General features: G+C 41.1%; 1 protein-coding gene across 2 annotated transcripts in view; it reads left to right on the forward strand.

Annotated features, from left to right (window-relative positions):
* The window catches only part of LOC138918351 (phosphatidylinositol 3,4,5-trisphosphate 3-phosphatase TPTE2-like), a 390,322-nt gene that overhangs the window by 37,589 nt on the left and 324,987 nt on the right, over nt 1-27,746 (forward strand). For both annotated transcript variants that reach the window (XM_070239583.1, XM_070239584.1), the window contains 8 exons: nt 84-131; nt 1,015-1,068; nt 7,132-7,179; nt 8,063-8,116; nt 14,178-14,225; nt 15,109-15,162; nt 21,226-21,273; nt 22,157-22,210. In XM_070239583.1, the coding sequence (XP_070095684.1) occupies nt 84-131; nt 1,015-1,068; nt 7,132-7,179; nt 8,063-8,116; nt 14,178-14,225; nt 15,109-15,162; nt 21,226-21,273; nt 22,157-22,210 (408 nt within the window). The remainder of the gene's footprint in view (nt 1-83; nt 132-1,014; nt 1,069-7,131; nt 7,180-8,062; nt 8,117-14,177; nt 14,226-15,108; nt 15,163-21,225; nt 21,274-22,156; nt 22,211-27,746) is intronic.

Consider the following 27,746-nt stretch of genomic DNA (forward strand, 5'->3'; position numbering starts at 1 on the left):
GCAATTCTGTTGGGAAAAAGAACCTGATTATCTTCCAAAATGTCTGACTCTATTTTTTGTACATGTTTTTTACTCTATGGCAGGGTTATGGATTCTTCCCGAATGTCGTCTGGCAACAGTGACAAGACGGGGTGAGTTGACATGAGTGATCTGAGTGGTGAAAGGTACGGGGGGCACCGATGGCAGCAACGGGTTTCCATAAGAGACTATAAGCTTCTGTAGGTAACTTTCTTTCCTGTTGGGCCTAGGTGGCAAAAGGAAGGAGGAGTCATAAGAGGGAGACTTCTTACTCACGGTTTGTTTGTGAGCCTTAGAAAGTAGTAGCCAAAGCTTTGAGGAAACTCTCAGAATGCCTGTGTGTAAGACTCTGCTAGAGTGGGCCAGGAGAGGAGAGAATCCTATTTGGAGCAAGGAGACGGTAGCAGTGGAGAGGGAGCAGTGGAGCTCTCAGCAGAAGAGAATGGAGCTAAACAGACCTCGGCTCCTTTCCTCAGCCTCCAGAGCTCTGCCACCATCTGAAGCTGGTGTCCCGAATGCCAAGCCACCGTCATATTGGAGGGAGCCCGTGCCTCAGACCTGCAATCATCTGAACCCTGTATGAGGAACAGAAAAGACATACATGATACATGAAGGGTCAGGATGTGGTGGAGGCTGTTGAGGATCAGGAAATTAGGAGGAGCTGGGGAAATGTGTGCCTACAACCTGGAGTTGAATTTTGAGCTAAATTCAACCTCGATGCAATTACACGTGAGAGTAAGGTTCAGTAGTGAAGAATTGTATTTCAATATCTTCATTCATTAGGCTTTTAGACCGGCCGAAGATCTTCGTTACAACTATAGAAAGCCCTATTTCTAGGGAAGATTAAAATACTAGTTTCCAAATAACTAACATCCACATAATTTTTTAGGGTTCAACCAGTTTACCACTTGAAGACTACTTGTAACTAATTGCAAACAAGAGTGTAACTCTATGAAGTCACTTGGAGTCTGATCATATATGCTTTTAATTCTTTAGAAATGACCCCGATGAACTGACAGAAATAATCTGTGATGGAACCACCAACAAAAGGTGACGTATATACTCAGAGAGAGAGAGAGAGAGAGAGAGAGAGAGAGAGAGTGAGTGAAATGCAGACGCGGCATTATCCATGGGAATGCGGAATATTCTGGACAATGATTCTAAGATCTTTTCTAAAATTTCGGATCCACTGAGCTAAGTCATGTTTATCATATTCTTAGATTCACAGAATGCTTGTTCAAATAAGTTGGTCACATCACTGTCCCATGTAGGAAATCTCAAATGACATGTTGTTGCATTTCTTGGTGTTTACGTTAACATGGAACAACTCTCCAGCCTCCGTGATGATTTGTTATGAGGACCAAATAAGTGTTAAACACTTAGGATGATGTCTGGCACGTAATAAATACCATTTAAGTGCTTATTAGATGGAACAAAAGTTTTCCGTGTACTTAGTCATGTCATCTGAAAACAGCGATAATTTTCACATTTCCTGTACAGTCCTTATACCTCTCACTTCTTTTTCTGACGTCATTGAGCAGTGTTGGAAGGCATATGGCTCTTGGGAGGAAATAAAAGGAGGTCAGGACTGGAGAACAGGATTGAGGGAGAGAGAGGTGCGCCACAAGGATGAGGGCTGGCAGGGCCAGGTTTTGAAGGGCATTGTAGGCTCTGCTGAATGGTTTTGGCTCAATCCTAGTAGCACTGGCAAGGCAATGAGGGGTCGTGCTTGAGGCTCTGCAAACAATACAAACTCCAATCGTGAACCGTAGACGTACCAACTGTAGCTTTCTAGAGAGGTAGGCTTTTCTAGAGATGCACTCCTAGACTGTGCATTCCCAGGTATGTGGACATCTTTTGGGGTGATGTCTGGGATGTGGAGAGGGTATGTTGTCTCTGCCGCTATATGGGCTTTTAAGGGCTGGAGAGTCTGTGCAGCTCGATATTCCCTCTCCCACGTGAATGCTGAGAAGAGTGAGAGCTGACCACAAAACAGGGAGCCGACTCCAGACAGAGTGTGGAGAGACCCAGTGGAGATAGCCCTTTGAGTCTTTAGTCAGGAGGTTGACAGAGCAAATCAAGACATAGACTCAATAAGGGGCATTGTTCTAAATGCACTTTCAAGTTTCCTTGGTAGAATAGGTTGGATGTAGGATGAGTTGAGACAGACAATTTTTGGTTTTTCAACGTCAGCTTTTTTGTACTATCTCCTTTTTTCCCCAATCTCATTTTCACCAGAACAAGCACCAGGAGAGCTATTTTTGAAACACTTTTTCCATTGTAAGAATTCGAAACTTATGCAGATTTCTAAATTGTGGTAAATGCATGTAACCTAAAATTGATCATCTTCAGCATTTTTAAGTGTGCCATTCTGTAGCGTTAGGTACCTTCCTATTGTTGTGCAGCCAACCTGCAGAACTCTTCTCGTCTTGCAAAACTGAAACTCTGTACACATTAAACTACTCTCCCCGTTGCCCCTTTCCCAAGCTCTTGGCAACCACCATTCTACCTTCTGTCTCTGTGAGTTTGACTACTCTAGGTATGTCATGTCAGTGGAATCATGCAAAATTTGTCTTCTTGTGCCTAGTTATTTCATTTAGCACAATGCCCTCAAAGTCAATCCATGTTGCAGCATGTGTCAGAATTTCATTTCTTTTTAAGACTGAACAATATTCCAACACATACAGAAAGTTCTCGCAAGGGGTTGCAAAAGCTCCAGTATACCCTTTACTTACTTTTCCAATTGTTAACATTTTGTCACATTTCCTTTGTTATTCCCGTCATATGGATATGTAGGTAGATAGACATAAATCTATCTATCTATCTATCTATAGATATATATAGAAAGAGAGAGAGAGAAAGAAAATACGTTTAGATATAGATATACACATAGAAAGAGCTCTCTCTCTCAATATATCTGTATCTAGATCTGATTTTTATGTGAGTTGAGGCAGAAGATGTTTGATAGACACACACGTGACACACACCTTCCTACACACTTAGGCTCTATTCCTGAATCATTAGAGAGAAAATGCAGACCACATACCCTTTACTCCTGAATATTTCAGTTTTATTTTTCTACCTTCAGGGACACCTAACCACAGCACAGTGATCAAAATCAGGAAATTTTCACTTCCGTAACCATAATACGATTACCAGAATTGGAAAATGAAAGCCATAATAGAATATTATCTGATTTATGGTTTACATTGCGACTCACTCTTGGTGTCATACATTCTATGGGTTTGGATAAAAGTAGAATGACATGAATCTGTCATTAGAGTTTCATAACGATGGAGTATTTTCACTGCCCTAAAAATCCTTTGTGCTCCGCCCATTCATCCTTCTCCCCGCCAACTCCTGGCAGCCACCGATCTCTTCCTGTCGCCCCAATTTTGCCACTTCCAGAATGTCGTATAGTTGGCCTCGTACAGTATGCAACCTTTTCAGATTGGCTTCTTTCACAAAGTAACATGCATGTAAGGTTTCTTTTCACAGCTTGATAGCTCGTTGCTTTTTAGCGCTGAATAATATGCCGTTGACTAGATGTACCACGGTTTGTTCATCCGTTCATCAGGTGCAGGACATCTTGGTTGCTTCCGCTTTTTGGCGATTACGAGTAAAGCTGCTATCAGCATTTGTGTGCAGGTTTTCATCTGCGTGTAAGTTTTGAACTCCTTGGGGTAAATACCAAGGAGCGTATGTTAAGCTGGATCGTACGTTAAGGGTTATGCTTAGTTTTGTAAGAAACCCCTAAACTGCCTTCCAGAGTGGCTGTTCCGTTTTGCCTTGCCACCAATACTGAATGAGTGTCTCCATTGCTCCACATGCTTGTCAGCAATTGCTGTTGTTAGTGTTCCATATTTTGACTATTCTAACAGGTGTGTAGTGGTATCTCATTGTTCAATTTGCATTTCCCTGGAGCCATATGATGTGGAGCATCGTCTTGTACTCTTAGTTGCCATTTTTATGTCTTCTTTGGCCAGATGTCTGTTAAGTTGTTTGCCCCATTTTTTAATCTGGTTGTGTGTGTTCTTGTTGTTTAGTTTTAAGATTTCTTTGCGTATTTGTCTATTTGTTATTCCTTTATCAACTGTGCCTTTTGCAAATGTTTTCTCCCAGTCTGTGGCTTGTGTTTTTATCCTCTTGACATTGTGTCTTGTGGAGCAGCAGTTTAAAATGTTAATGAAGTCCAGCTTATCAGTTATTCCTTTCATGATCTTGATTTTGCTGTCACATCTAGAAAGTCATGTTTCTAAAGAGGTCATCTCGGTTTTCTTCCGTGTTATTGTCTTCTAGGAATTCTAGAGTTTTGCTTTTGACATGTGGGTCTATAATGCATTTTGATTTCCGTTTTGTAAAGGTGTAAAGGTCCATGTGCACGTTCATTGTCTCGCACGTGGATGTCCAGTTCTTCCAGCACCATTCGTTGAAAAGACTGTCTTTGCTCCATTGTATGGTCTGTGCTCCTTTGTCAAAGAACGGTGGAGTATGTTAACGGGCATCTATTTCTAGGCTCTCTGTTCTGCTCCTTTGGTCCGTTTGTCTGTTCTTTCGCCAGTACCACACTGTCTTGATTGCTGTAGCTTTATAGTGAATTTTGACATTGGCTCATGTCAGTCCTTCAACTTTTTTCTTCTTTGATATTATGTTGACTTTTAAAAAGCTATTGCAGTTGCGATACGGTCAGAGAAAATCTATATGATATTGCTCCCGCGCACGTTATTAATGCTTTGTTTATGTCCAAATATGTTGTCTGTTTTCATAAATGTCACTTGTGTGCTCTCAAACAAGATGTGTTCTGTTTGCCCCAGAGAGAGATCGTGTCAGTCTGTTCTTATTTTCTTTGCTCTTTTTGGAAGCTTTTAGAATTTTCTCTTCATTTCCATGGATCCTTTACAGATAATTTTTTACTTCCTTCTTTAACTTTGTGAAATTTATCTTCATTAGTTTTTGAATATTTCCTCTTCTCTGTTTTCTTTTTTTTCCATCTTAGATGTCTTGGATTTCATTTATTTCAGATGTTAGATGTCTTTTTTTACCCACCATATCACACAGCTGTTCTTTTAAATATTCTCTCACTTTATTGTTTTATTGTGTTTTCTGGGAGAGTTTCTCAATGTCATTTTCCATGTCTAAATAATTTGCTGTTCTCATGTATCCACACTGCTATTTATCCCATGACTTAAGTCTTTAACAATCGTACTTTTACACCTATTTCCTCATGAGGTTTTCCTTATGGTTTCTCATTGTCACTTCGTGCTACTAACATCTTCCCTTGTATCTTTAAGTGTATTTGTCATGCTTATGTTCCAGTATGTTCCAGTAGTTCTACTTCAAATGGTCTATGTTGCTCACTTTGTTGTATTTCTTTTTCAGTCGTTGTACTCCTCAGGTATGTAATTGTTTTGACTTGTGAGCTTTCATTCCTTGTGGCTGTTGGCTACTCTGTCTGGCATCTTGTATTAGAGAAGGGCTAACGTTTTGCTTGGGACCATCTCAGTCTGTGGCTGTTATCTCAGAAGAATTATTAATAGTGTGTCCCTTTCACTCTCAGAAGTGTCCTCTCTTGGGTGCTGTATTATATAGTCACCTTTGTTGAGACCTAGGACCTAAGGTGTGTTTTTCTAAGTAAGTTTAATATGAGGGGAGGTGATGGCCCCAGGCGCAGACAGTCTCAGAAACCGTGAAACACTGTGACCACTCAACTCCTGTGGTCAGGATCTGTCACCTTTGAGCTCTTGGGGAAAGCGGCATTTGAGGAGGCATTTGAGGTTGTCACCTGGGGCTTGGGAGACGGAGGAGGTGGAGGAGTGAAGGATCAAGGATTGTTCAGCCCTTCCCTGCTTTCATCAGCTAACCTAATGCTACTCTAATTTTATCCTAGCTACATCTGGGTGGTTGCTACTTGTTTCTGCTGAGAAAGGAAAGTGATCGCTTCCAAGCAACTCAGGGGAGAGGCAAGAACGGTCCTTAAAATTTTCCCTCACACTGAGCCCCTCAAGGCTGCCACCCACTGCCCCTAATCCCAGGCTACCCACCAATTAAGAGACAGCCTTCAGGCCTCTGTCATTTCCCAGGGTTGTCACTCTTGTTATTTCTGGGGGTGCATAGTTCCTTAGGACTTCTGAAGTTTTGGGAGGAGGATGCAACATGCCGTACCATTTGGCGTCTTGATAGGAACCCATGATTTCTCTGGAAATTATCAGGGTACGTTACTTTGATGAGAACCTTTAAGTGTATTTGAACTTTAAGATATATATACTAATGTATATTGTTGCCAGATACAGAATTAATGAAATTTGAAAGAATTTGGTGAAGAGTGCAGGCTGTCCAAAAATCAATAATATTTGTGCAATGCTGAATATTAGCATGATACTGTGAAGGTGACAGACTCAAAGTGCATTTTGCAAGTGTCTTATTTTGTAGATGAAGAAAAAGATAAATAGAGAAAAGATTACCCAAGCCAGTTTTGAGGTGAAAAGTCTTGATTTTGGATAATAGAACCAGATAACGTTTTCTGAGAGGACTGTAGAGAAAAAGAAAAAGAAAAAGAATCATTGTAAACGCATGGTCTTCACGCAGGTCAGAAAATCTTTTAATCATCATTTGGTCATCCTTGACCTTCCTACTTGTTTCTTTCCTACCAAATAACAACCAGGGACTAGGCCCTGACACTGTGTGTTCATTGTTCTTGTGTATTCTCTTTCTATCTATATCTCTGTGTTAGCTCTTACTTGGATGCGCCTCCCCATCCCGACACACTCAGATCCCTCTCACGTTTCCCAAATTGATTCCAGAGTGCATGAAGGAGAAACAAAATGGTGAAGAAGGAAGGAGGTTTAATCATGAATGCTATGTCTCCCTTGTTCCCTTCATTCTCTTTCCAGTGGATACACACAGGGACACACAGACACGCACACACGCACATACAGAACCCGGAAACTGTGTCAGAGGTTCCAGTGCTGGACCCTGAAACGGATGCTTTTGTTTCTGTCGTGTTTCCTCGTGACTTTACTTTTTGTGTGCTGCAATTCTGTTGGGAAAAAGAACCTGATTATCTTCCAAAATGTCTGACTCTATTTTTTGTACATGTTTTTTACTCTATGGCAGGGTTATGGATTCTTCCCGAATGTCATCTGGCAACACTGACAAGACGGGGTGAGTTGACATGAGTGATCTGAGTGGTGAAAGGTACGGGGGGCACCGATGGCAACAACGGGTTTCCATAAGAGACTATAAGCTTCTGTAGGTAACTTTCTTTCCTGTTGGGCCTAGGTGGCAAAAGGAAGGAGGAGTCATAAGAGGGAGACTTCTTACTCACGGTTTGTTTGTGAGCCTTAGAAAGTAGTAGCCAAAGCTTTGAGGAAACTCTCAGAATGCCTGTGTGTAAGACTCTGCTAGAGTGGGCCAGGAGAGGAGAGAATCCTATTTGGAGCAAGGAGACGGTAGCAGTGGAGAGGGAGCAGTGGAGCTCTCAGCAGAAGAGAATGGAGCTAAACAGACCTCGGCTCCTTTCCTCAGCCTCCAGAGCTCTGCCACCATCTGAAGCTGGTGTCCCGAATGCCAAGCCACCGTCATATTGGAGGGAGCCCGTGCCTCAGACCTGCAATCATCTGAACCCTGTATGAGGAACAGAAAAGACATACATGATACATGAAGGGTCAGGATGTGGTGGAGGCTGTTGAGGATCAGGAAATTAGGAGGAGCTGGGGAAATGTGTGCCTACAACCTGGAGTTGAATTTTGAGCTAAATTCAACCTCGATGCAATTACACGTGAGAGTAAGGTTCAGTAGTGAAGAATTGTATTTCAATATCTTCATTCATTAGGCTTTTAGACCGGCCGAAGATCTTCGTTACAACTATAGAAAGCCCTATTTCTAGGGAAGATTAAAATACTAGTTTCCAAATAACTAACATCCACATAATTTTTTAGGGTTCAACCAGTTTACCACTTGAAGACTACTTGTAACTAATTGCAAACAAGAGTGTAACTCTATGAAGTCACTTGGAGTCTGATCATATATGCTTTTAATTCTTTAGAAATGACCCCGATGAACTGACAGAAATAATCTGTGATGGAACCACCAACAAAAGGTGACGTATATACTCAGAGAGAGAGAGAGAGAGAGAGAGAGAGAGAGAGTGAGTGAAATGCAGACGCGGCATTATCCATGGGAATGCGGAATATTCTGGACAATGATTCTAAGATCTTTTCTAAAATTTCGGATCCACTGAGCTAAGTCATGTTTATCATATTCTTAGATTCACAGAATGCTTGTTCAAATAAGTTGGTCACATCACTGTCCCATGTAGGAAATCTCAAATGACATGTTGTTGCATTTCTTGGTGTTTACGTTAACATGGAACAACTCTCCAGCCTCCGTGATGATTTGTTATGAGGACCAAATAAGTGTTAAACACTTAGGATGATGTCTGGCACGTAATAAATACCATTTAAGTGCTTATTAGATGGAACAAAAGTTTTCCGTGTACTTAGTCATGTCATCTGAAAACAGCGATAATTTTCACATTTCCTGTACAGTCCTTATACCTCTCACTTCTTTTTCTGACGTCATTGAGCAGTGTTGGAAGGCATATGGCTCTTGGGAGGAAATAAAAGGAGGTCAGGACTGGAGAACAGGATTGAGGGAGAGAGAGGTGCGCCACAAGGATGAGGGCTGGCAGGGCCAGGTTTTGAAGGGCATTGTAGGCTCTGCTGAATGGTTTTGGCTCAATCCTAGTAGCACTGGCAAGGCAATGAGGGGTCGTGCTTGAGGCTCTGCAAACAATACAAACTCCAATCGTGAACCGTAGACGTACCAACTGTAGCTTTCTAGAGAGGTAGGCTTTTCTAGAGATGCACTCCTAGACTGTGCATTCCCAGGTATGTGGACATCTTTTGGGGTGATGTCTGGGATGTGGAGAGGGTATGTTGTCTCTGCCGCTATATGGGCTTTTAAGGGCTGGAGAGTCTGTGCAGCTCGATATTCCCTCTCCCACGTGAATGCTGAGAAGAGTGAGAGCTGACCACAAAACAGGGAGCCGACTCCAGACAGAGTGTGGAGAGACCCAGTGGAGATAGCCCTTTGAGTCTTTAGTCAGGAGGTTGACAGAGCAAATCAAGACATAGACTCAATAAGGGGCATTGTTCTAAATGCACTTTCAAGTTTCCTTGGTAGAATAGGTTGGATGTAGGATGAGTTGAGACAGACAATTTTTGGTTTTTCAACGTCAGCTTTTTTGTACTATCTCCTTTTTTCCCCAATCTCATTTTCACCAGAACAAGCACCAGGAGAGCTATTTTTGAAACACTTTTTCCATTGTAAGAATTCAAAACTTATGCAGATTTCTAAATTGTGGTAAATGCATGTAACCTAAAATTGATCATCTTCAGCATTTTTAAGTGTGCCATTCTGTAGCGTTAGGTACCTTCCTATTGTTGTGCAGCCAACCTGCAGAACTCTTCTCGTCTTGCAAAACTGAAACTCTGTACACATTAAACTACTCTCCCCGTTGCCCCTTTCCCAAGCTCTTGGCAACCACCATTCTACCTTCTGTCTCTGTGAGTTTGACTACTCTAGGTATGTCATGTCAGTGGAATCATGCAAAATTTGTCTTCTTGTGCCTAGTTATTTCATTTAGCACAATGCCCTCAAAGTCAATCCATGTTGCAGCATGTGTCAGAATTTCATTTCTTTTTAAGACTGAACAATATTCCAACACATACAGAAAGTTCTCGCAAGGGGTTGCAAAAGCTCCAGTATACCCTTTACTTACTTTTCCAATTGTTAACATTTTGTCACATTTCCTTTGTTATTCCCGTCATATGGATATGTAGGTAGATAGACATAAATCTATCTATCTATCTATCTATAGATATATATAGAAAGAGAGAGAGAGAAAGAAAATACGTTTAGATATAGATATACACATAGAAAGAGCTCTCTCTCTCAATATATCTGTATCTAGATCTGATTTTTATGTGAGTTGAGGCAGAAGATGTTTGATAGACACACACGTGACACACACCTTCCTACACACTTAGGCTCTATTCCTGAATCATTAGAGAGAAAATGCAGACCACATACCCTTTACTCCTGAATATTTCAGTTTTATTTTTCTACCTTCAGGGACACCTAACCACAGCACAGTGATCAAAATCAGGAAATTTTCACTTCCGTAACCATAATACGATTACCAGAATTGGAAAATGAAAGCCATAATAGAATATTATCTGATTTATGGTTTACATTGCGACTCACTCTTGGTGTCATACATTCTATGGGTTTGGATAAAAGTAGAATGACATGAATCTGTCATTAGAGTTTCATAACGATGGAGTATTTTCACTGCCCTAAAAATCCTTTGTGCTCCGCCCATTCATCCTTCTCCCCGCCAACTCCTGGCAGCCACCGATCTCTTCCTGTCGCCCCAATTTTGCCACTTCCAGAATGTCGTATAGTTGGCCTCGTACAGTATGCAACCTTTTCAGATTGGCTTCTTTCACAAAGTAACATGCATGTAAGGTTTCTTTTCACAGCTTGATAGCTCGTTGCTTTTTAGCGCTGAATAATATGCCGTTGACTAGATGTACCACGGTTTGTTCATCCGTTCATCAGGTGCAGGACATCTTGGTTGCTTCCGCTTTTTGGCGATTACGAGTAAAGCTGCTATCAGCATTTGTGTGCAGGTTTTCATCTGCGTGTAAGTTTTGAACTCCTTGGGGTAAATACCAAGGAGCGTATGTTAAGCTGGATCGTACGTTAAGGGTTATGCTTAGTTTTGTAAGAAACCCCTAAACTGCCTTCCAGAGTGGCTGTTCCGTTTTGCCTTGCCACCAATACTGAATGAGTGTCTCCATTGCTCCACATGCTTGTCAGCAATTGCTGTTGTTAGTGTTCCATATTTTGACTATTCTAACAGGTGTGTAGTGGTATCTCATTGTTCAATTTGCATTTCCCTGGAGCCATATGATGTGGAGCATCGTCTTGTACTCTTAGTTGCCATTTTTATGTCTTCTTTGGCCAGATGTCTGTTAAGTTGTTTGCCCCATTTTTTAATCTGGTTGTGTGTGTTCTTGTTGTTTAGTTTTAAGATTTCTTTGCGTATTTGTCTATTTGTTATTCCTTTATCAACTGTGCCTTTTGCAAATGTTTTCTCCCAGTCTGTGGCTTGTGTTTTTATCCTCTTGACATTGTGTCTTGTGGAGCAGCAGTTTAAAATGTTAATGAAGTCCAGCTTATCAGTTATTCCTTTCATGATCTTGATTTTGCTGTCACATCTAGAAAGTCATGTTTCTAAAGAGGTCATCTCGGTTTTCTTCCGTGTTATTGTCTTCTAGGAATTCTAGAGTTTTGCTTTTGACATGTGGGTCTATAATGCATTTTGATTTCCGTTTTGTAAAGGTGTAAAGGTCCATGTGCACGTTCATTGTCTCGCACGTGGATGTCCAGTTCTTCCAGCACCATTCGTTGAAAAGACTGTCTTTGCTCCATTGTATGGTCTGTGCTCCTTTGTCAAAGAACGGTGGAGTATGTTAACGGGCATCTATTTCTAGGCTCTCTGTTCTGCTCCTTTGGTCCGTTTGTCTGTTCTTTCGCCAGTACCACACTGTCTTGATTGCTGTAGCTTTATAGTGAATTTTGACATTGGCTCATGTCAGTCCTTCAACTTTTTTCTTCTTTGATATTATGTTGACTTTTAAAAAGCTATTGCAGTTGCGATACGGTCAGAGAAAATCTATATGATATTGCTCCCGCGCACGTTATTAATGCTTTGTTTATGTCCAAATATGTTGTCTGTTTTCATAAATGTCACTTGTGTGCTCTCAAACAAGATGTGTTCTGTTTGCCCCAGAGAGAGATCGTGTCAGTCTGTTCTTATTTTCTTTGCTCTTTTTGGAAGCTTTTAGAATTTTCTCTTCATTTCCATGGATCCTTTACAGATAATTTTTTACTTCCTTCTTTAACTTTGTGAAATTTATCTTCATTAGTTTTTGAATATTTCCTCTTCTCTGTTTTCTTTTTTTTCCATCTTAGATGTCTTGGATTTCATTTATTTCAGATGTTAGATGTCTTTTTTTACCCACCATATCACACAGCTGTTCTTTTAAATATTCTCTCACTTTATTGTTTTATTGTGTTTTCTGGGAGAGTTTCTCAATGTCATTTTCCATGTCTAAATAATTTGCTGTTCTCATGTATCCACACTGCTATTTATCCCATGACTTAAGTCTTTAACAATCGTACTTTTACACCTATTTCCTCATGAGGTTTTCCTTATGGTTTCTCATTGTCACTTCGTGCTACTAACATCTTCCCTTGTATCTTTAAGTGTATTTGTCATGCTTATGTTCCAGTATGTTCCAGTAGTTCTACTTCAAATGGTCTATGTTGCTCACTTTGTTGTATTTCTTTTTCAGTCGTTGTACTCCTCAGGTATGTAATTGTTTTGACTTGTGAGCTTTCATTCCTTGTGGCTGTTGGCTACTCTGTCTGGCATCTTGTATTAGAGAAGGGCTAACGTTTTGCTTGGGACCATCTCAGTCTGTGGCTGTTATCTCAGAAGAATTATTAATAGTGTGTCCCTTTCACTCTCAGAAGTGTCCTCTCTTGGGTGCTGTATTATATAGTCACCTTTGTTGAGACCTAGGACCTAAGGTGTGTTTTTCTAAGTAAGTTTAATATGAGGGGAGGTGATGGCCCCAGGCGCAGACAGTCTCAGAAACCGTGAAACACTGTGACCACTCAACTCCTGTGGTCAGGATCTGTCACCTTTGAGCTCTTGGGGAAAGCGGCATTTGAGGAGGCATTTGAGGTTGTCACCTGGGGCTTGGGAGACGGAGGAGGTGGAGGAGTGAAGGATCAAGGATTGTTCAGCCCTTCCCTGCTTTCATCAGCTAACCTAATGCTACTCTAATTTTATCCTAGCTACATCTGGGTGGTTGCTACTTGTTTCTGCTGAGAAAGGAAAGTGATCGCTTCCAAGCAACTCAGGGGAGAGGCAAGAACGGTCCTTAAAATTTTCCCTCACACTGAGCCCCTCAAGGCTGCCACCCACTGCCCCTAATCCCAGGCTACCCACCAATTAAGAGACAGCCTTCAGGCCTCTGTCATTTCCCAGGGTTGTCACTCTTGTTATTTCTGGGGGTGCATAGTTCCTTAGGACTTCTGAAGTTTTGGGAGGAGGATGCAACATGCCGTACCATTTGGCGTCTTGATAGGAACCCATGATTTCTCTGGAAATTATCAGGGTGCGTTACTTTGATGAGAACCTTTAAGTGTATTTGAACTTTAAGATATATATACTAATGTATATTGTTGCCAGATACAGAATTAATGAAATTTGAAAGAATTTGGTGAAGAGTGCAGGCTGTCCAAAAATCAATAATATTTGTGCAATGCTGAATATTAGCATGATACTGTGAAGGTGACAGACTCAAAGTGCATTTTGCAAGTGTCTTATTTTGTAGATGAAGAAAAAGATAAATAGAGAAAAGATTACCCAAGCCAGTTTTGAGGTGAAAAGTCTTGATTTTGGATAATAGAACCAGATAACGTTTTCTGAGAGGACTGTAGAGAAAAAGAAAAAGAAAAAGAATCATTGTAAACGCATGGTCTTCACGCAGGTCAGAAAATCTTTTAATCATCATTTGGTCATCCTTGACCTTCCTACTTGTTTCTTTCCTACCAAATAACAACCAGGGACTAGGCCCTGACACTGTGTGTTCATTGTTCTTGTGTATTCTCTTTCTATCTATATCTCTGTGTTAGCTCTTACTTGGATGCGCCTCCCCATCCCGACACACTCAGATCCCTCTCACGTTTCCCAAATTGATTCCAGAGTGCATGAAGGAGAAACAAAATGGTGAAGAAGGAAGGAGGTTTAATCATGAATGCTATGTCTCCCTTGTTCCCTTCATTCTCTTTCCAGTGGATACACACAGGGACACACAGACACGCACACACGCACATACAGAACCCGGAAACTGTGTCAGAGGTTCCAGTGCTGGACCCTGAAACGGATGCTTTTGTTTCTGTCGTGTTTCCTCGTGACTTTACTTTTTGTGTGCTGCAATTCTGTTGGGAAAAAGAACCTGATTATCTTCCAAAATGTCTGACTCTATTTTTTGTACATGTTTTTTACTCTATGGCAGGGTTATGGATTCTTCCCGAATGTCATCTGGCAACACTGACAAGACGGGGTGAGTTGACATGAGTGATCTGAGTGGTGAAAGGTACGGGGGGCACCGATGGCAACAACGGGTTTCCATAAGAGACTATAAGCTTCTGTAGGTAACTTTCTTTCCTGTTGGGCCTAGGTGGCAAAAGGAAGGAGGAGTCATAAGAGGGAGACTTCTTACTCACGGTTTGTTTGTGAGCCTTAGAAAGTAGTAGCCAAAGCTTTGAGGAAACTCTCAGAATGCCTGTGTGTAAGACTCTGCTAGAGTGGGCCAGGAGAGGAGAGAATCCTATTTGGAGCAAGGAGACGGTAGCAGTGGAGAGGGAGCAGTGGAGCTCTCAGCAGAAGAGAATGGAGCTAAACAGACCTCGGCTCCTTTCCTCAGCCTCCAGAGCTCTGCCACCATCTGAAGCTGGTGTCCCGAATGCCAAGCCACCGTCATATTGGAGGGAGCCCGTGCCTCAGACCTGCAATCATCTGAACCCTGTATGAGGAACAGAAAAGACATACATGATACATGAAGGGTCAGGATGTGGTGGAGGCTGTTGAGGATCAGGAAATTAGGAGGAGCTGGGGAAATGTGTGCCTACAACCTGGAGTTGAATTTTGAGCTAAATTCAACCTCGATGCAATTACACGTGAGAGTAAGGTTCAGTAGTGAAGAATTGTATTTCAATATCTTCATTCATTAGGCTTTTAGACCGGCCGAAGATCTTCGTTACAACTATAGAAAGCCCTATTTCTAGGGAAGATTAAAATACTAGTTTCCAAATAACTAACATCCACATAATTTTTTAGGGTTCAACCAGTTTACCACTTGAAGACTACTTGTAACTAATTGCAAACAAGAGTGTAACTCTATGAAGTCACTTGGAGTCTGATCATATATGCTTTTAATTCTTTAGAAATGACCCCGATGAACTGACAGAAATAATCTGTGATGGAACCACCAACAAAAGGTGACGTATATACTCAGAGAGAGAGAGAGAGAGAGAGAGAGAGAGAGAGAGTGAGTGAAATGCAGACGCGGCATTATCCATGGGAATGCGGAATATTCTGGACAATGATTCTAAGATCTTTTCTAAAATTTCGGATCCACTGAGCTAAGTCATGTTTATCATATTCTTAGATTCACAGAATGCTTGTTCAAATAAGTTGGTCACATCACTGTCCCATGTAGGAAATCTCAAATGACATGTTGTTGCATTTCTTGGTGTTTACGTTAACATGGAACAACTCTCCAGCCTCCGTGATGATTTGTTATGAGGACCAAATAAGTGTTAAACACTTAGGATGATGTCTGGCACGTAATAAATACCATTTAAGTGCTTATTAGATGGAACAAAAGTTTTCCGTGTACTTAGTCATGTCATCTGAAAACAGCGATAATTTTCACATTTCCTGTACAGTCCTTATACCTCTCACTTCTTTTTCTGACGTCATTGAGCAGTGTTGGAAGGCATATGGCTCTTGGGAGGAAATAAAAGGAGGTCAGGACTGGAGAACAGGATTGAGGGAGAGAGAGGTGCGCCACAAGGATGAGGGCTGGCAGGGCCAGGTTTTGAAGGGCATTGTAGGCTCTGCTGAATGGTTTTGGCTCAATCCTAGTAGCACTGGCAAGGCAATGAGGGGTCGTGCTTGAGGCTCTGCAAACAATACAAACTCCAATCGTGAACCGTAGACGTACCAACTGTAGCTTTCTAGAGAGGTAGGCTTTTCTAGAGATGCACTCCTAGACTGTGCATTCCCAGGTATGTGGACATCTTTTGGGGTGATGTCTGGGATGTGGAGAGGGTATGTTGTCTCTGCCGCTATATGGGCTTTTAAGGGCTGGAGAGTCTGTGCAGCTCGATATTCCCTCTCCCACGTGAATGCTGAGAAGAGTGAGAGCTGACCACAAAACAGGGAGCCGACTCCAGACAGAGTGTGGAGAGACCCAGTGGAGATAGCCCTTTGAGTCTTTAGTCAGGAGGTTGACAGAGCAAATCAAGACATAGACTCAATAAGGGGCATTGTTCTAAATGCACTTTCAAGTTTCCTTGGTAGAATAGGTTGGATGTAGGATGAGTTGAGACAGACAATTTTTGGTTTTTCAACGTCAGCTTTTTTGTACTATCTCCTTTTTTCCCCAATCTCATTTTCACCAGAACAAGCACCAGGAGAGCTATTTTTGAAACACTTTTTCCATTGTAAGAATTCGAAACTTATGCAGATTTCTAAATTGTGGTAAATGCATGTAACCTAAAATTGATCATCTTCAGCATTTTTAAGTGTGCCATTCTGTAGCGTTAGGTACCTTCCTATTGTTGTGCAGCCAACCTGCAGAACTCTTCTCGTCTTGCAAAACTGAAACTCTGTACACATTAAACTACTCTCCCCGTTGCCCCTTTCCCAAGCTCTTGGCAACCACCATTCTACCTTCTGTCTCTGTGAGTTTGACTACTCTAGGTATGTCATGTCAGTGGAATCATGCAAAATTTGTCTTCTTGTGCCTAGTTATTTCATTTAGCACAATGCCCTCAAAGTCAATCCATGTTGCAGCATGTGTCAGAATTTCATTTCTTTTTAAGACTGAACAATATTCCAACACATACAGAAAGTTCTCGCAAGGGGTTGCAAAAGCTCCAGTATACCCTTTACTTACTTTTCCAATTGTTAACATTTTGTCACATTTCCTTTGTTATTCCCGTCATATGGATATGTAGGTAGATAGACATAAATCTATCTATCTATCTATCTATAGATATATATAGAAAGAGAGAGAGAGAAAGAAAATACGTTTAGATATAGATATACACATAGAAAGAGCTCTCTCTCTCAATATATCTGTATCTAGATCTGATTTTTATGTGAGTTGAGGCAGAAGATGTTTGATAGACACACACGTGACACACACCTTCCTACACACTTAGGCTCTATTCCTGAATCATTAGAGAGAAAATGCAGACCACATACCCTTTACTCCTGAATATTTCAGTTTTATTTTTCTACCTTCAGGGACACCTAACCACAGCACAGTGATCAAAATCAGGAAATTTTCACTTCCGTAACCATAATACGATTACCAGAATTGGAAAATGAAAGCCATAATAGAATATTATCTGATTTATGGTTTACATTGCGACTCACTCTTGGTGTCATACATTCTATGGGTTTGGATAAAAGTAGAATGACATGAATCTGTCATTAGAGTTTCATAACGATGGAGTATTTTCACTGCCCTAAAAATCCTTTGTGCTCCGCCCATTCATCCTTCTCCCCGCCAACTCCTGGCAGCCACCGATCTCTTCCTGTCGCCCCAATTTTGCCACTTCCAGAATGTCGTATAGTTGGCCTCGTACAGTATGCAACCTTTTCAGATTGGCTTCTTTCACAAAGTAACATGCATGTAAGGTTTCTTTTCACAGCTTGATAGCTCGTTGCTTTTTAGCGCTGAATAATATGCCGTTGACTAGATGTACCACGGTTTGTTCATCCGTTCATCAGGTGCAGGACATCTTGGTTGCTTCCGCTTTTTGGCGATTACGAGTAAAGCTGCTATCAGCATTTGTGTGCAGGTTTTCATCTGCGTGTAAGTTTTGAACTCCTTGGGGTAAATACCAAGGAGCGTATGTTAAGCTGGATCGTACGTTAAGGGTTATGCTTAGTTTTGTAAGAAACCCCTAAACTGCCTTCCAGAGTGGCTGTTCCGTTTTGCCTTGCCACCAATACTGAATGAGTGTCTCCATTGCTCCACATGCTTGTCAGCAATTGCTGTTGTTAGTGTTCCATATTTTGACTATTCTAACAGGTGTGTAGTGGTATCTCATTGTTCAATTTGCATTTCCCTGGAGCCATATGATGTGGAGCATCGTCTTGTACTCTTAGTTGCCATTTTTATGTCTTCTTTGGCCAGATGTCTGTTAAGTTGTTTGCCCCATTTTTTAATCTGGTTGTGTGTGTTCTTGTTGTTTAGTTTTAAGATTTCTTTGCGTATTTGTCTATTTGTTATTCCTTTATCAACTGTGCCTTTTGCAAATGTTTTCTCCCAGTCTGTGGCTTGTGTTTTTATCCTCTTGACATTGTGTCTTGTGGAGCAGCAGTTTAAAATGTTAATGAAGTCCAGCTTATCAGTTATTCCTTTCATGATCTTGATTTTGCTGTCACATCTAGAAAGTCATGTTTCTAAAGAGGTCATCTCGGTTTTCTTCCGTGTTATTGTCTTCTAGGAATTCTAGAGTTTTGCTTTTGACATGTGGGTCTATAATGCATTTTGATTTCCGTTTTGTAAAGGTGTAAAGGTCCATGTGCACGTTCATTGTCTCGCACGTGGATGTCCAGTTCTTCCAGCACCATTCGTTGAAAAGACTGTCTTTGCTCCATTGTATGGTCTGTGCTCCTTTGTCAAAGAACGGTGGAGTATGTTAACGGGCATCTATTTCTAGGCTCTCTGTTCTGCTCCTTTGGTCCGTTTGTCTGTTCTTTCGCCAGTACCACACTGTCTTGATTGCTGTAGCTTTATAGTGAATTTTGACATTGGCTCATGTCAGTCCTTCAACTTTTTTCTTCTTTGATATTATGTTGACTTTTAAAAAGCTATTGCAGTTGCGATACGGTCAGAGAAAATCTATATGATATTGCTCCCGCGCACGTTATTAATGCTTTGTTTATGTCCAAATATGTTGTCTGTTTTCATAAATGTCACTTGTGTGCTCTCAAACAAGATGTGTTCTGTTTGCCCCAGAGAGAGATCGTGTCAGTCTGTTCTTATTTTCTTTGCTCTTTTTGGAAGCTTTTAGAATTTTCTCTTCATTTCCATGGATCCTTTACAGATAATTTTTTACTTCCTTCTTTAACTTTGTGAAATTTATCTTCATTAGTTTTTGAATATTTCCTCTTCTCTGTTTTCTTTTTTTTCCATCTTAGATGTCTTGGATTTCATTTATTTCAGATGTTAGATGTCTTTTTTTACCCATCATATCACACAGCTGTTCTTTTAAATATTCTCTCACTTTATTGTTTTATTGTGTTTCCTGGGAGAGTTTCTCAATGTCATTTTCCATGTCTAAATAATTTGCTGTTCTCATGTATCCACACTGCTGTTTATCCCATGACTTAAGTCTTTAACAATCGTACTTTTACACCTATTTCCTCATGAGGTTTTCCTTATGGTTTCTCATTGTCACTTCGTGCTACTAACATCTTCCCTTGTATCTTTAAGTGTATTTGTCATGCTTATGTTCCAGTATGTTCCAGTAGTTCTACTTCAAATGGTCTATGTTGCTCACTTTGTTGTATTTCTTTTTCAGTCGTTGTACTCCTCAGGTATGTAATTGTTTTGACTTGTGAGCTTTCATTCCTTGTGGCTGTTGGCTACTCTGTCTGGCATCTTGTATTAGAGAAGGGCTAACGTTTTGCTTGGGACCATCTCAGTCTGTGGCTGTTATCTCAGAAGAATTATTAATAGTGTGTCCCTTTCACTCTCGGAAGTGTCCTCTCTTGGGTGCTGTATTATATAGTCACCTTTGTTGAGACCTAGGACCTAAGGTGTGTTTTTCTAAGTAAGTTTAATATGAGGGGAGGTGATGGCCCCAGGCGCAGACAGTCTCAGAAACCGTGAAACACTGTGACCACTCAACTCCTGTGGTCAGGATCTGTCACCTTTGAGCTCTTGGGGAAAGCGGCATTTGAGGAGGCATTTGAGGTTGTCACCTGGGGCTTGGGAGACGGAGGAGGTGGAGGAGTGAAGGATCAAGGATTGTTCAGCCCTTCCCTGCTTTCATCAGCTAACCTAATGCTACTCTAATTTTATCCTAGCTACATCTGGGTGGTTGCTACTTGTTTCTGCTGAGAAAGGAAAGTGATCGCTTCCAAGCAACTCAGGGGAGAGGCAAGAACGGTCCTTAAAATTTTCCCTCACACTGAGCCCCTCAAGGCTGCCACCCACTGCCCCTAATCCCAGGCTACCCACCAATTAAGAGACAGCCTTCAGGCCTCTGTCATTTCGCAGGGTTGTCACTCTTGTTATTTCTGGGGGTGCATAGTTCCTTAGGACTTCTGAAGTTTTGGGAGGAGGATGCAACATGCCGTACCATTTGGCGTCTTGATAGGAACCCATGATTTCTCTGGAAATTATCAGGGTGCGTTACTTTGATGAGAACCTTTAAGTGTATTTGAACTTTAAGATATATATACTAATGTATATTGTTGCCAGATACAGAATTAATGAAATTTGAAAGAATTTGGTGAAGAGTGCAGGCTGTCCAAAAATCAATAATATTTGTGCAATGCTGAATATTAGCATGATACTGTGAAGGTGACAGACTCAAAGTGCATTTTGCAAGTGTCTTATTTTGTAGATGAAGAAAAAGATAAATAGAGAAAAGATTACCCAAGCCAGTTTTGAGGTGAAAAGTCTTGATTTTGGATAATAGAACCAGATAACGTTTTCTGAGAGGACTGTAGAGAAAAAGAAAAAGAAAAAGAATCATTGTAAACGCATGGTCTTCACGCAGGTCAGAAAATCTTTTAATCATCATTTGGTCATCCTTGACCTTCCTACTTGTTTCTTTCCTACCAAATAACAACCAGGGACTAGGCCCTGACACTGTGTGTTCATTGTTCTTGTGTATTCTCTTTCTATCTATATCTCTGTGTTAGCTCTTACTTGGATGCGCCTCCCCATCCCGACACACTCAGATCCCTCTCACGTTTCCCAAATTGATTCCAGAGTGCATGAAGGAGAAACAAAATGGTGAAGAAGGAAGGAGGTTTAATCATGAATGCTATGTCTCCCTTGTTCCCTTCATTCTCTTTCCAGTGGATACACACAGGGACACACAGACACGCACACACGCACATACAGAACCCGGAAACTGTGTCAGAGGTTCCAGTGCTGGACCCTGAAACGGATGCTTTTGTTTCTGTCGTGTTTCCTCGTGACTTTACTTTTTGTGTGCTGCAATTCTGTTGGGAAAAAGAACCTGATTATCTTCCAAAATGTCTGACTCTATTTTTTGTACATGTTTTTTACTCTATGGCAGGGTTATGGATTCTTCCCGAATGTCGTCTGGCAACAGTGACAAGACGGGGTGAGTTGACATGAGTGATCTGAGTGGTGAAAGGTACGGGGGGCACCGATGGCAGCAACGGGTTTCCATAAGAGACTATAAGCTTCTGTAGGTAACTTTCTTTCCTGTTGGGCCTAGGTGGCAAAAGGAAGGAGGAGTCATAAGAGGGAGACTTCTTACTCACGGTTTGTTTGTGAGCCTTAGAAAGTAGTAGCCAAAGCTTTGAGGAAACTCTCAGAATGCCTGTGTGTAAGACTCTGCTAGAGTGGGCCAGGAGAGGAGAGAATCCTATTTGGAGCAAGGAGACGGTAGCAGTGGAGAGGGAGCAGTGGAGCTCTCAGCAGAAGAGAATGGAGCTAAACAGACCTCGGCTCCTTTCCTCAGCCTCCAGAGCTCTGCCACCATCTGAAGCTGGTGTCCCGAATGCCAAGCCACCGTCATATTGGAGGGAGCCCGTGCCTCAGACCTGCAATCATCTGAACCCTGTATGAGGAACAGAAAAGACATACATGATACATGAAGGGTCAGGATGTGGTGGAGGCTGTTGAGGATCAGGAAATTAGGAGGAGCTGGGGAAATGTGTGCCTACAACCTGGAGTTGAATTTTGAGCTAAATTCAACCTCGATGCAATTACACGTGAGAGTAAGGTTCAGTAGTGAAGAATTGTATTTCAATATCTTCATTCATTAGGCTTTTAGACCGGCCGAAGATCTTCGTTACAACTATAGAAAGCCCTATTTCTAGGGAAGATTAAAATACTAGTTTCCAAATAACTAACATCCACATAATTTTTTAGGGTTCAACCAGTTTACCACTTGAAGACTACTTGTAACTAATTGCAAACAAGAGTGTAACTCTATGAAGTCACTTGGAGTCTGATCATATATGCTTTTAATTCTTTAGAAATGACCCCGATGAACTGACAGAAATAATCTGTGATGGAACCACCAACAAAAGGTGACGTATATACTCAGAGAGAGAGAGAGAGAGAGAGAGAGAGAGAGAGAGTGAGTGAAATGCAGACGCGGCATTATCCATGGGAATGCGGAATATTCTGGACAATGATTCTAAGATCTTTTCTAAAATTTCGGATCCACTGAGCTAAGTCATGTTTATCATATTCTTAGATTCACAGAATGCTTGTTCAAATAAGTTGGTCACATCACTGTCCCATGTAGGAAATCTCAAATGACATGTTGTTGCATTTCTTGGTGTTTACGTTAACATGGAACAACTCTCCAGCCTCCGTGATGATTTGTTATGAGGACCAAATAAGTGTTAAACACTTAGGATGATGTCTGGCACGTAATAAATACCATTTAAGTGCTTATTAGATGGAACAAAAGTTTTCCGTGTACTTAGTCATGTCATCTGAAAACAGCGATAATTTTCACATTTCCTGTACAGTCCTTATACCTCTCACTTCTTTTTCTGACGTCATTGAGCAGTGTTGGAAGGCATATGGCTCTTGGGAGGAAATAAAAGGAGGTCAGGACTGGAGAACAGGATTGAGGGAGAGAGAGGTGCGCCACAAGGATGAGGGCTGGCAGGGCCAGGTTTTGAAGGGCATTGTAGGCTCTGCTGAATGGTTTTGGCTCAATCCTAGTAGCACTGGCAAGGCAATGAGGGGTCGTGCTTGAGGCTCTGCAAACAATACAAACTCCAATCGTGAACCGTAGACGTACCAACTGTAGCTTTCTAGAGAGGTAGGCTTTTCTAGAGATGCACTCCTAGACTGTGCATTCCCAGGTATGTGGACATCTTTTGGGGTGATGTCTGGGATGTGGAGAGGGTATGTTGTCTCTGCCGCTATATGGGCTTTTAAGGGCTGGAGAGTCTGTGCAGCTCGATATTCCCTCTCCCACGTGAATGCTGAGAAGAGTGAGAGCTGACCACAAAACAGGGAGCCGACTCCAGACAGAGTGTGGAGAGACCCAGTGGAGATAGCCCTTTGAGTCTTTAGTCAGGAGGTTGACAGAGCAAATCAAGACATAGACTCAATAAGGGGCATTGTTCTAAATGCACTTTCAAGTTTCCTTGGTAGAATAGGTTGGATGTAGGATGAGTTGAGACAGACAATTTTTGGTTTTTCAACGTCAGCTTTTTTGTACTATCTCCTTTTTTCCCCAATCTCATTTTCACCAGAACAAGCACCAGGAGAGCTATTTTTGAAACACTTTTTCCATTGTAAGAATTCGAAACTTATGCAGATTTCTAAATTGTGGTAAATGCATGTAACCTAAAATTGATCATCTTCAGCATTTTTAAGTGTGCCATTCTGTAGCGTTAGGTACCTTCCTATTGTTGTGCAGCCAACCTGCAGAACTCTTCTCGTCTTGCAAAACTGAAACTCTGTACACATTAAACTACTCTCCCCGTTGCCCCTTTCCCAAGCTCTTGGCAACCACCATTCTACCTTCTGTCTCTGTGAGTTTGACTACTCTAGGTATGTCATGTCAGTGGAATCATGCAAAATTTGTCTTCTTGTGCCTAGTTATTTCATTTAGCACAATGCCCTCAAAGTCAATCCATGTTGCAGCATGTGTCAGAATTTCATTTCTTTTTAAGACTGAACAATATTCCAACACATACAGAAAGTTCTCGCAAGGGGTTGCAAAAGCTCCAGTATACCCTTTACTTACTTTTCCAATTGTTAACATTTTGTCACATTTCCTTTGTTATTCCCGTCATATGGATATGTAGGTAGATAGACATAAATCTATCTATCTATCTATCTATAGATATATATAGAAAGAGAGAGAGAGAAAGAAAATACGTTTAGATATAGATATACACATAGAAAGAGCTCTCTCTCTCAATATATCTGTATCTAGATCTGATTTTTATGTGAGTTGAGGCAGAAGATGTTTGATAGACACACACGTGACACACACCTTCCTACACACTTAGGCTCTATTCCTGAATCATTAGAGAGAAAATGCAGACCACATACCCTTTACTCCTGAATATTTCAGTTTTATTTTTCTACCTTCAGGGACACCTAACCACAGCACAGTGATCAAAATCAGGAAATTTTCACTTCCGTAACCATAATACGATTACCAGAATTGGAAAATGAAAGCCATAATAGAATATTATCTGATTTATGGTTTACATTGCGACTCACTCTTGGTGTCATACATTCTATGGGTTTGGATAAAAGTAGAATGACATGAATCTGTCATTAGAGTTTCATAACGATGGAGTATTTTCACTGCTCTAAAAATCCTTTGTGCTCCGCCCATTCATCCTTCTCCCCGCCAACTCCTGGCAGCCACCGATCTCTTCCTGTCGCCCCAATTTTGCCACTTCCAGAATGTCGTATAGTTGGCCTCGTACAGTATGCAACCTTTTCAGATTGGCTTCTTTCACAAAGTAACATCCATGTAAGGTTTCTTTTCACAGCTTGATAGCTCGTTGCTTTTTAGCGCTGAATAATATGCCGTTGACTAGATGTACCACGGTTTGTTCATCCGTTCATCAGGTGCAGGACATCTCGGTTGCTTCCGCTTTTTGGCGATTACGAGTAAAGCTGCTATCAGCATTTGTGTGCAGGTTTTCATCTGCGTGTAAGTTTTGAACTCCTTGGGGTAAATACCAAGGAGCGTATGTTAAGCTGGATCGTACGTTAAGGGTTATGCTTAGTTTTGTAAGAAACCCCTAAACTGCCTTCCAGAGTGGCTGTTCCGTTTTGCCTTGCCACCAATACTGAATGAGTGTCTCCATTGCTCCACATGCTTGTCAGCAATTGCTGTTGTTAGTGTTCCATATTTTGACTATTCTAACAGGTGTGTAGTGGTATCTCATTGTTCAATTTGCATTTCCCTGGAGCCATATGATGTGGAGCATCGTCTTGTACTCTTAGTTGCCATTTTTATGTCTTCTTTGGCCAGATGTCTGTTAAGTTGTTTGCCCCATTTTTTAATCTGGTTGTGTGTGTTCTTGTTGTTTAGTTTTAAGATTTCTTTGCGTATTTGTCTATTTGTTATTCCTTTATCAACTGTGCCTTTTGCAAATGTTTTCTCCCAGTCTGTGGCTTGTGTTTTTATCCTCTTGACATTGTGTCTTGTGGAGCAGCAGTTTAAAATGTTAATGAAGTCCAGCTTATCAGTTATTCCTTTCATGATCTTGATTTTGCTGTCACATCTAGAAAGTCATGTTTCTAAAGAGGTCATCTCGGTTTTCTTCCGTGTTATTGTCTTCTAGGAATTCTAGAGTTTTGCTTTTGACATGTGGGTCTATAATGCATTTTGATTTCCGTTTTGTAAAGGTGTAAAGGTCCATGTGCACGTTCATTGTCTCGCACGTGGATGTCCAGTTCTTCCAGCACCATTCGTTGAAAAGACTGTCTTTGCTCCATTGTATGGTCTGTGCTCCTTTGTCAAAGAACGGTGGAGTATGTTAACGGGCATCTATTTCTAGGCTCTCTGTTCTGCTCCTTTGGTCCGTTTGTCTGTTCTTTCGCCAGTACCACACTGTCTTGATTGCTGTAGCTTTATAGTGAATTTTGACATTGGCTCATGTCAGTCCTTCAACTTTTTTCTTCTTTGATATTATGTTGACTTTTAAAAAGCTATTGCAGTTGCGATACGGTCAGAGAAAATCTATATGATATTGCTCCCGCGCACGTTATTAATGCTTTGTTTATGTCCAAATATGTTGTCTGTTTTCATAAATGTCACTTGTGTGCTCTCAAACAAGATGTGTTCTGTTTGCCCCAGAGAGAGATCGTGTCAGTCTGTTCTTATTTTCTTTGCTCTTTTTGGAAGCTTTTAGAATTTTCTCTTCATTTCCATGGATCCTTTACAGATAATTTTTTACTTCCTTCTTTAACTTTGTGAAATTTATCTTCATTAGTTTTTGAATATTTCCTCTTCTCTGTTTTCTTTTTTTTCCATCTTAGATGTCTTGGATTTCATTTATTTCAGATGTTAGATGTCTTTTTTTACCCACCATATCACACAGCTGTTCTTTTAAATATTCTCTCACTTTATTGTTTTATTGTGTTTTCTGGGAGAGTTTCTCAATGTCATTTTCCATGTCTAAATAATTTGCTGTTCTCATGTATCCACACTGCTATTTATCCCATGACTTAAGTCTTTAACAATCGTACTTTTACACCTATTTCCTCATGAGGTTTTCCTTATGGTTTCTCATTGTCACTTCGTGCTACTAACATCTTCCCTTGTATCTTTAAGTGTATTTGTCATGCTTATGTTCCAGTATGTTCCAGTAGTTCTACTTCAAATGGTCTATGTTGCTCACTTTGTTGTATTTCTTTTTCAGTCGTTGTACTCCTCAGGTATGTAATTGTTTTGACTTGTGAGCTTTCATTCCTTGTGGCTGTTGGCTACTCTGTCTGGCATCTTGTATTAGAGAAGGGCTAACGTTTTGCTTGGGACCATCTCAGTCTGTGGCTGTTATCTCAGAAGAATTATTAATAGTGTGTCCCTTTCACTCTCAGAAGTGTCCTCTCTTGGGTGCTGTATTATATAGTCACCTTTGTTGAGACCTAGGACCTAAGGTGTGTTTTTCTAAGTAAGTTTAATATGAGGGGAGGTGATGGCCCCAGGCGCAGACAGTCTCAGAAACCGTGAAACACTGTGACCACTCAACTCCTGTGGTCAGGATCTGTCACCTTTGAGCTCTTGGGGAAAGCGGCATTTGAGGAGGCATTTGAGGTTGTCACCTGGGGCTTGGGAGACGGAGGAGGTGGAGGAGTGAAGGATCAAGGATTGTTCAGCCCTTCCCTGCTTTCATCAGCTAACCTAATGCTACTCTAATTTTATCCTAGCTACATCTGGGTGGTTGCTACTTGTTTCTGCTGAGAAAGGAAAGTGATCGCTTCCAAGCAACTCAGGGGAGAGGCAAGAACGGTCCTTAAAATTTTCCCTCACACTGAGCCCCTCAAGGCTGCCACCCACTGCCCCTAATCCCAGGCTACCCACCAATTAAGAGACAGCCTTCAGGCCTCTGTCATTTCGCAGGGTTGTCACTCTTGTTATTTCTGGGGGTGCATAGTTCCTTAGGACTTCTGAAGTTTTGGGAGGAGGATGCAACATGCCGTACCATTTGGCGTCTTGATAGGAACCCATGATTTCTCTGGAAATTATCAGGGTGCGTTACTTTGATGAGAACCTTTAAGTGTATTTGAACTTTAAGATATATATACTAATGTATATTGTTGCCAGATACAGAATTAATGAAATTTGAAAGAATTTGGTGAAGAGTGCAGGCTGTCCAAAAATCAATAATATTTGTGCAATGCTGAATATTAGCATGATACTGTGAAGGTGACAGACTCAAAGTGCATTTTGCAAGTGTCTTATTTTGTAGATGAAGAAAAAGATAAATAGAGAAAAGATTACCCAAGCCAGTTTTGAGGTGAAAAGTCTTGATTTTGGATAATAGAACCAGATAACGTTTTCTGAGAGGACTGTAGAGAAAAAGAAAAAGAAAAAGAATCATTGTAAACGCATGGTCTTCACGCAGG

Source organism: Equus caballus, chromosome 17 (assembly GCF_041296265.1).
Source record: "Equus caballus isolate H_3958 breed thoroughbred chromosome 17, TB-T2T, whole genome shotgun sequence".
Lineage (NCBI taxonomy): Eukaryota > Metazoa > Chordata > Mammalia > Perissodactyla > Equidae > Equus > Equus caballus.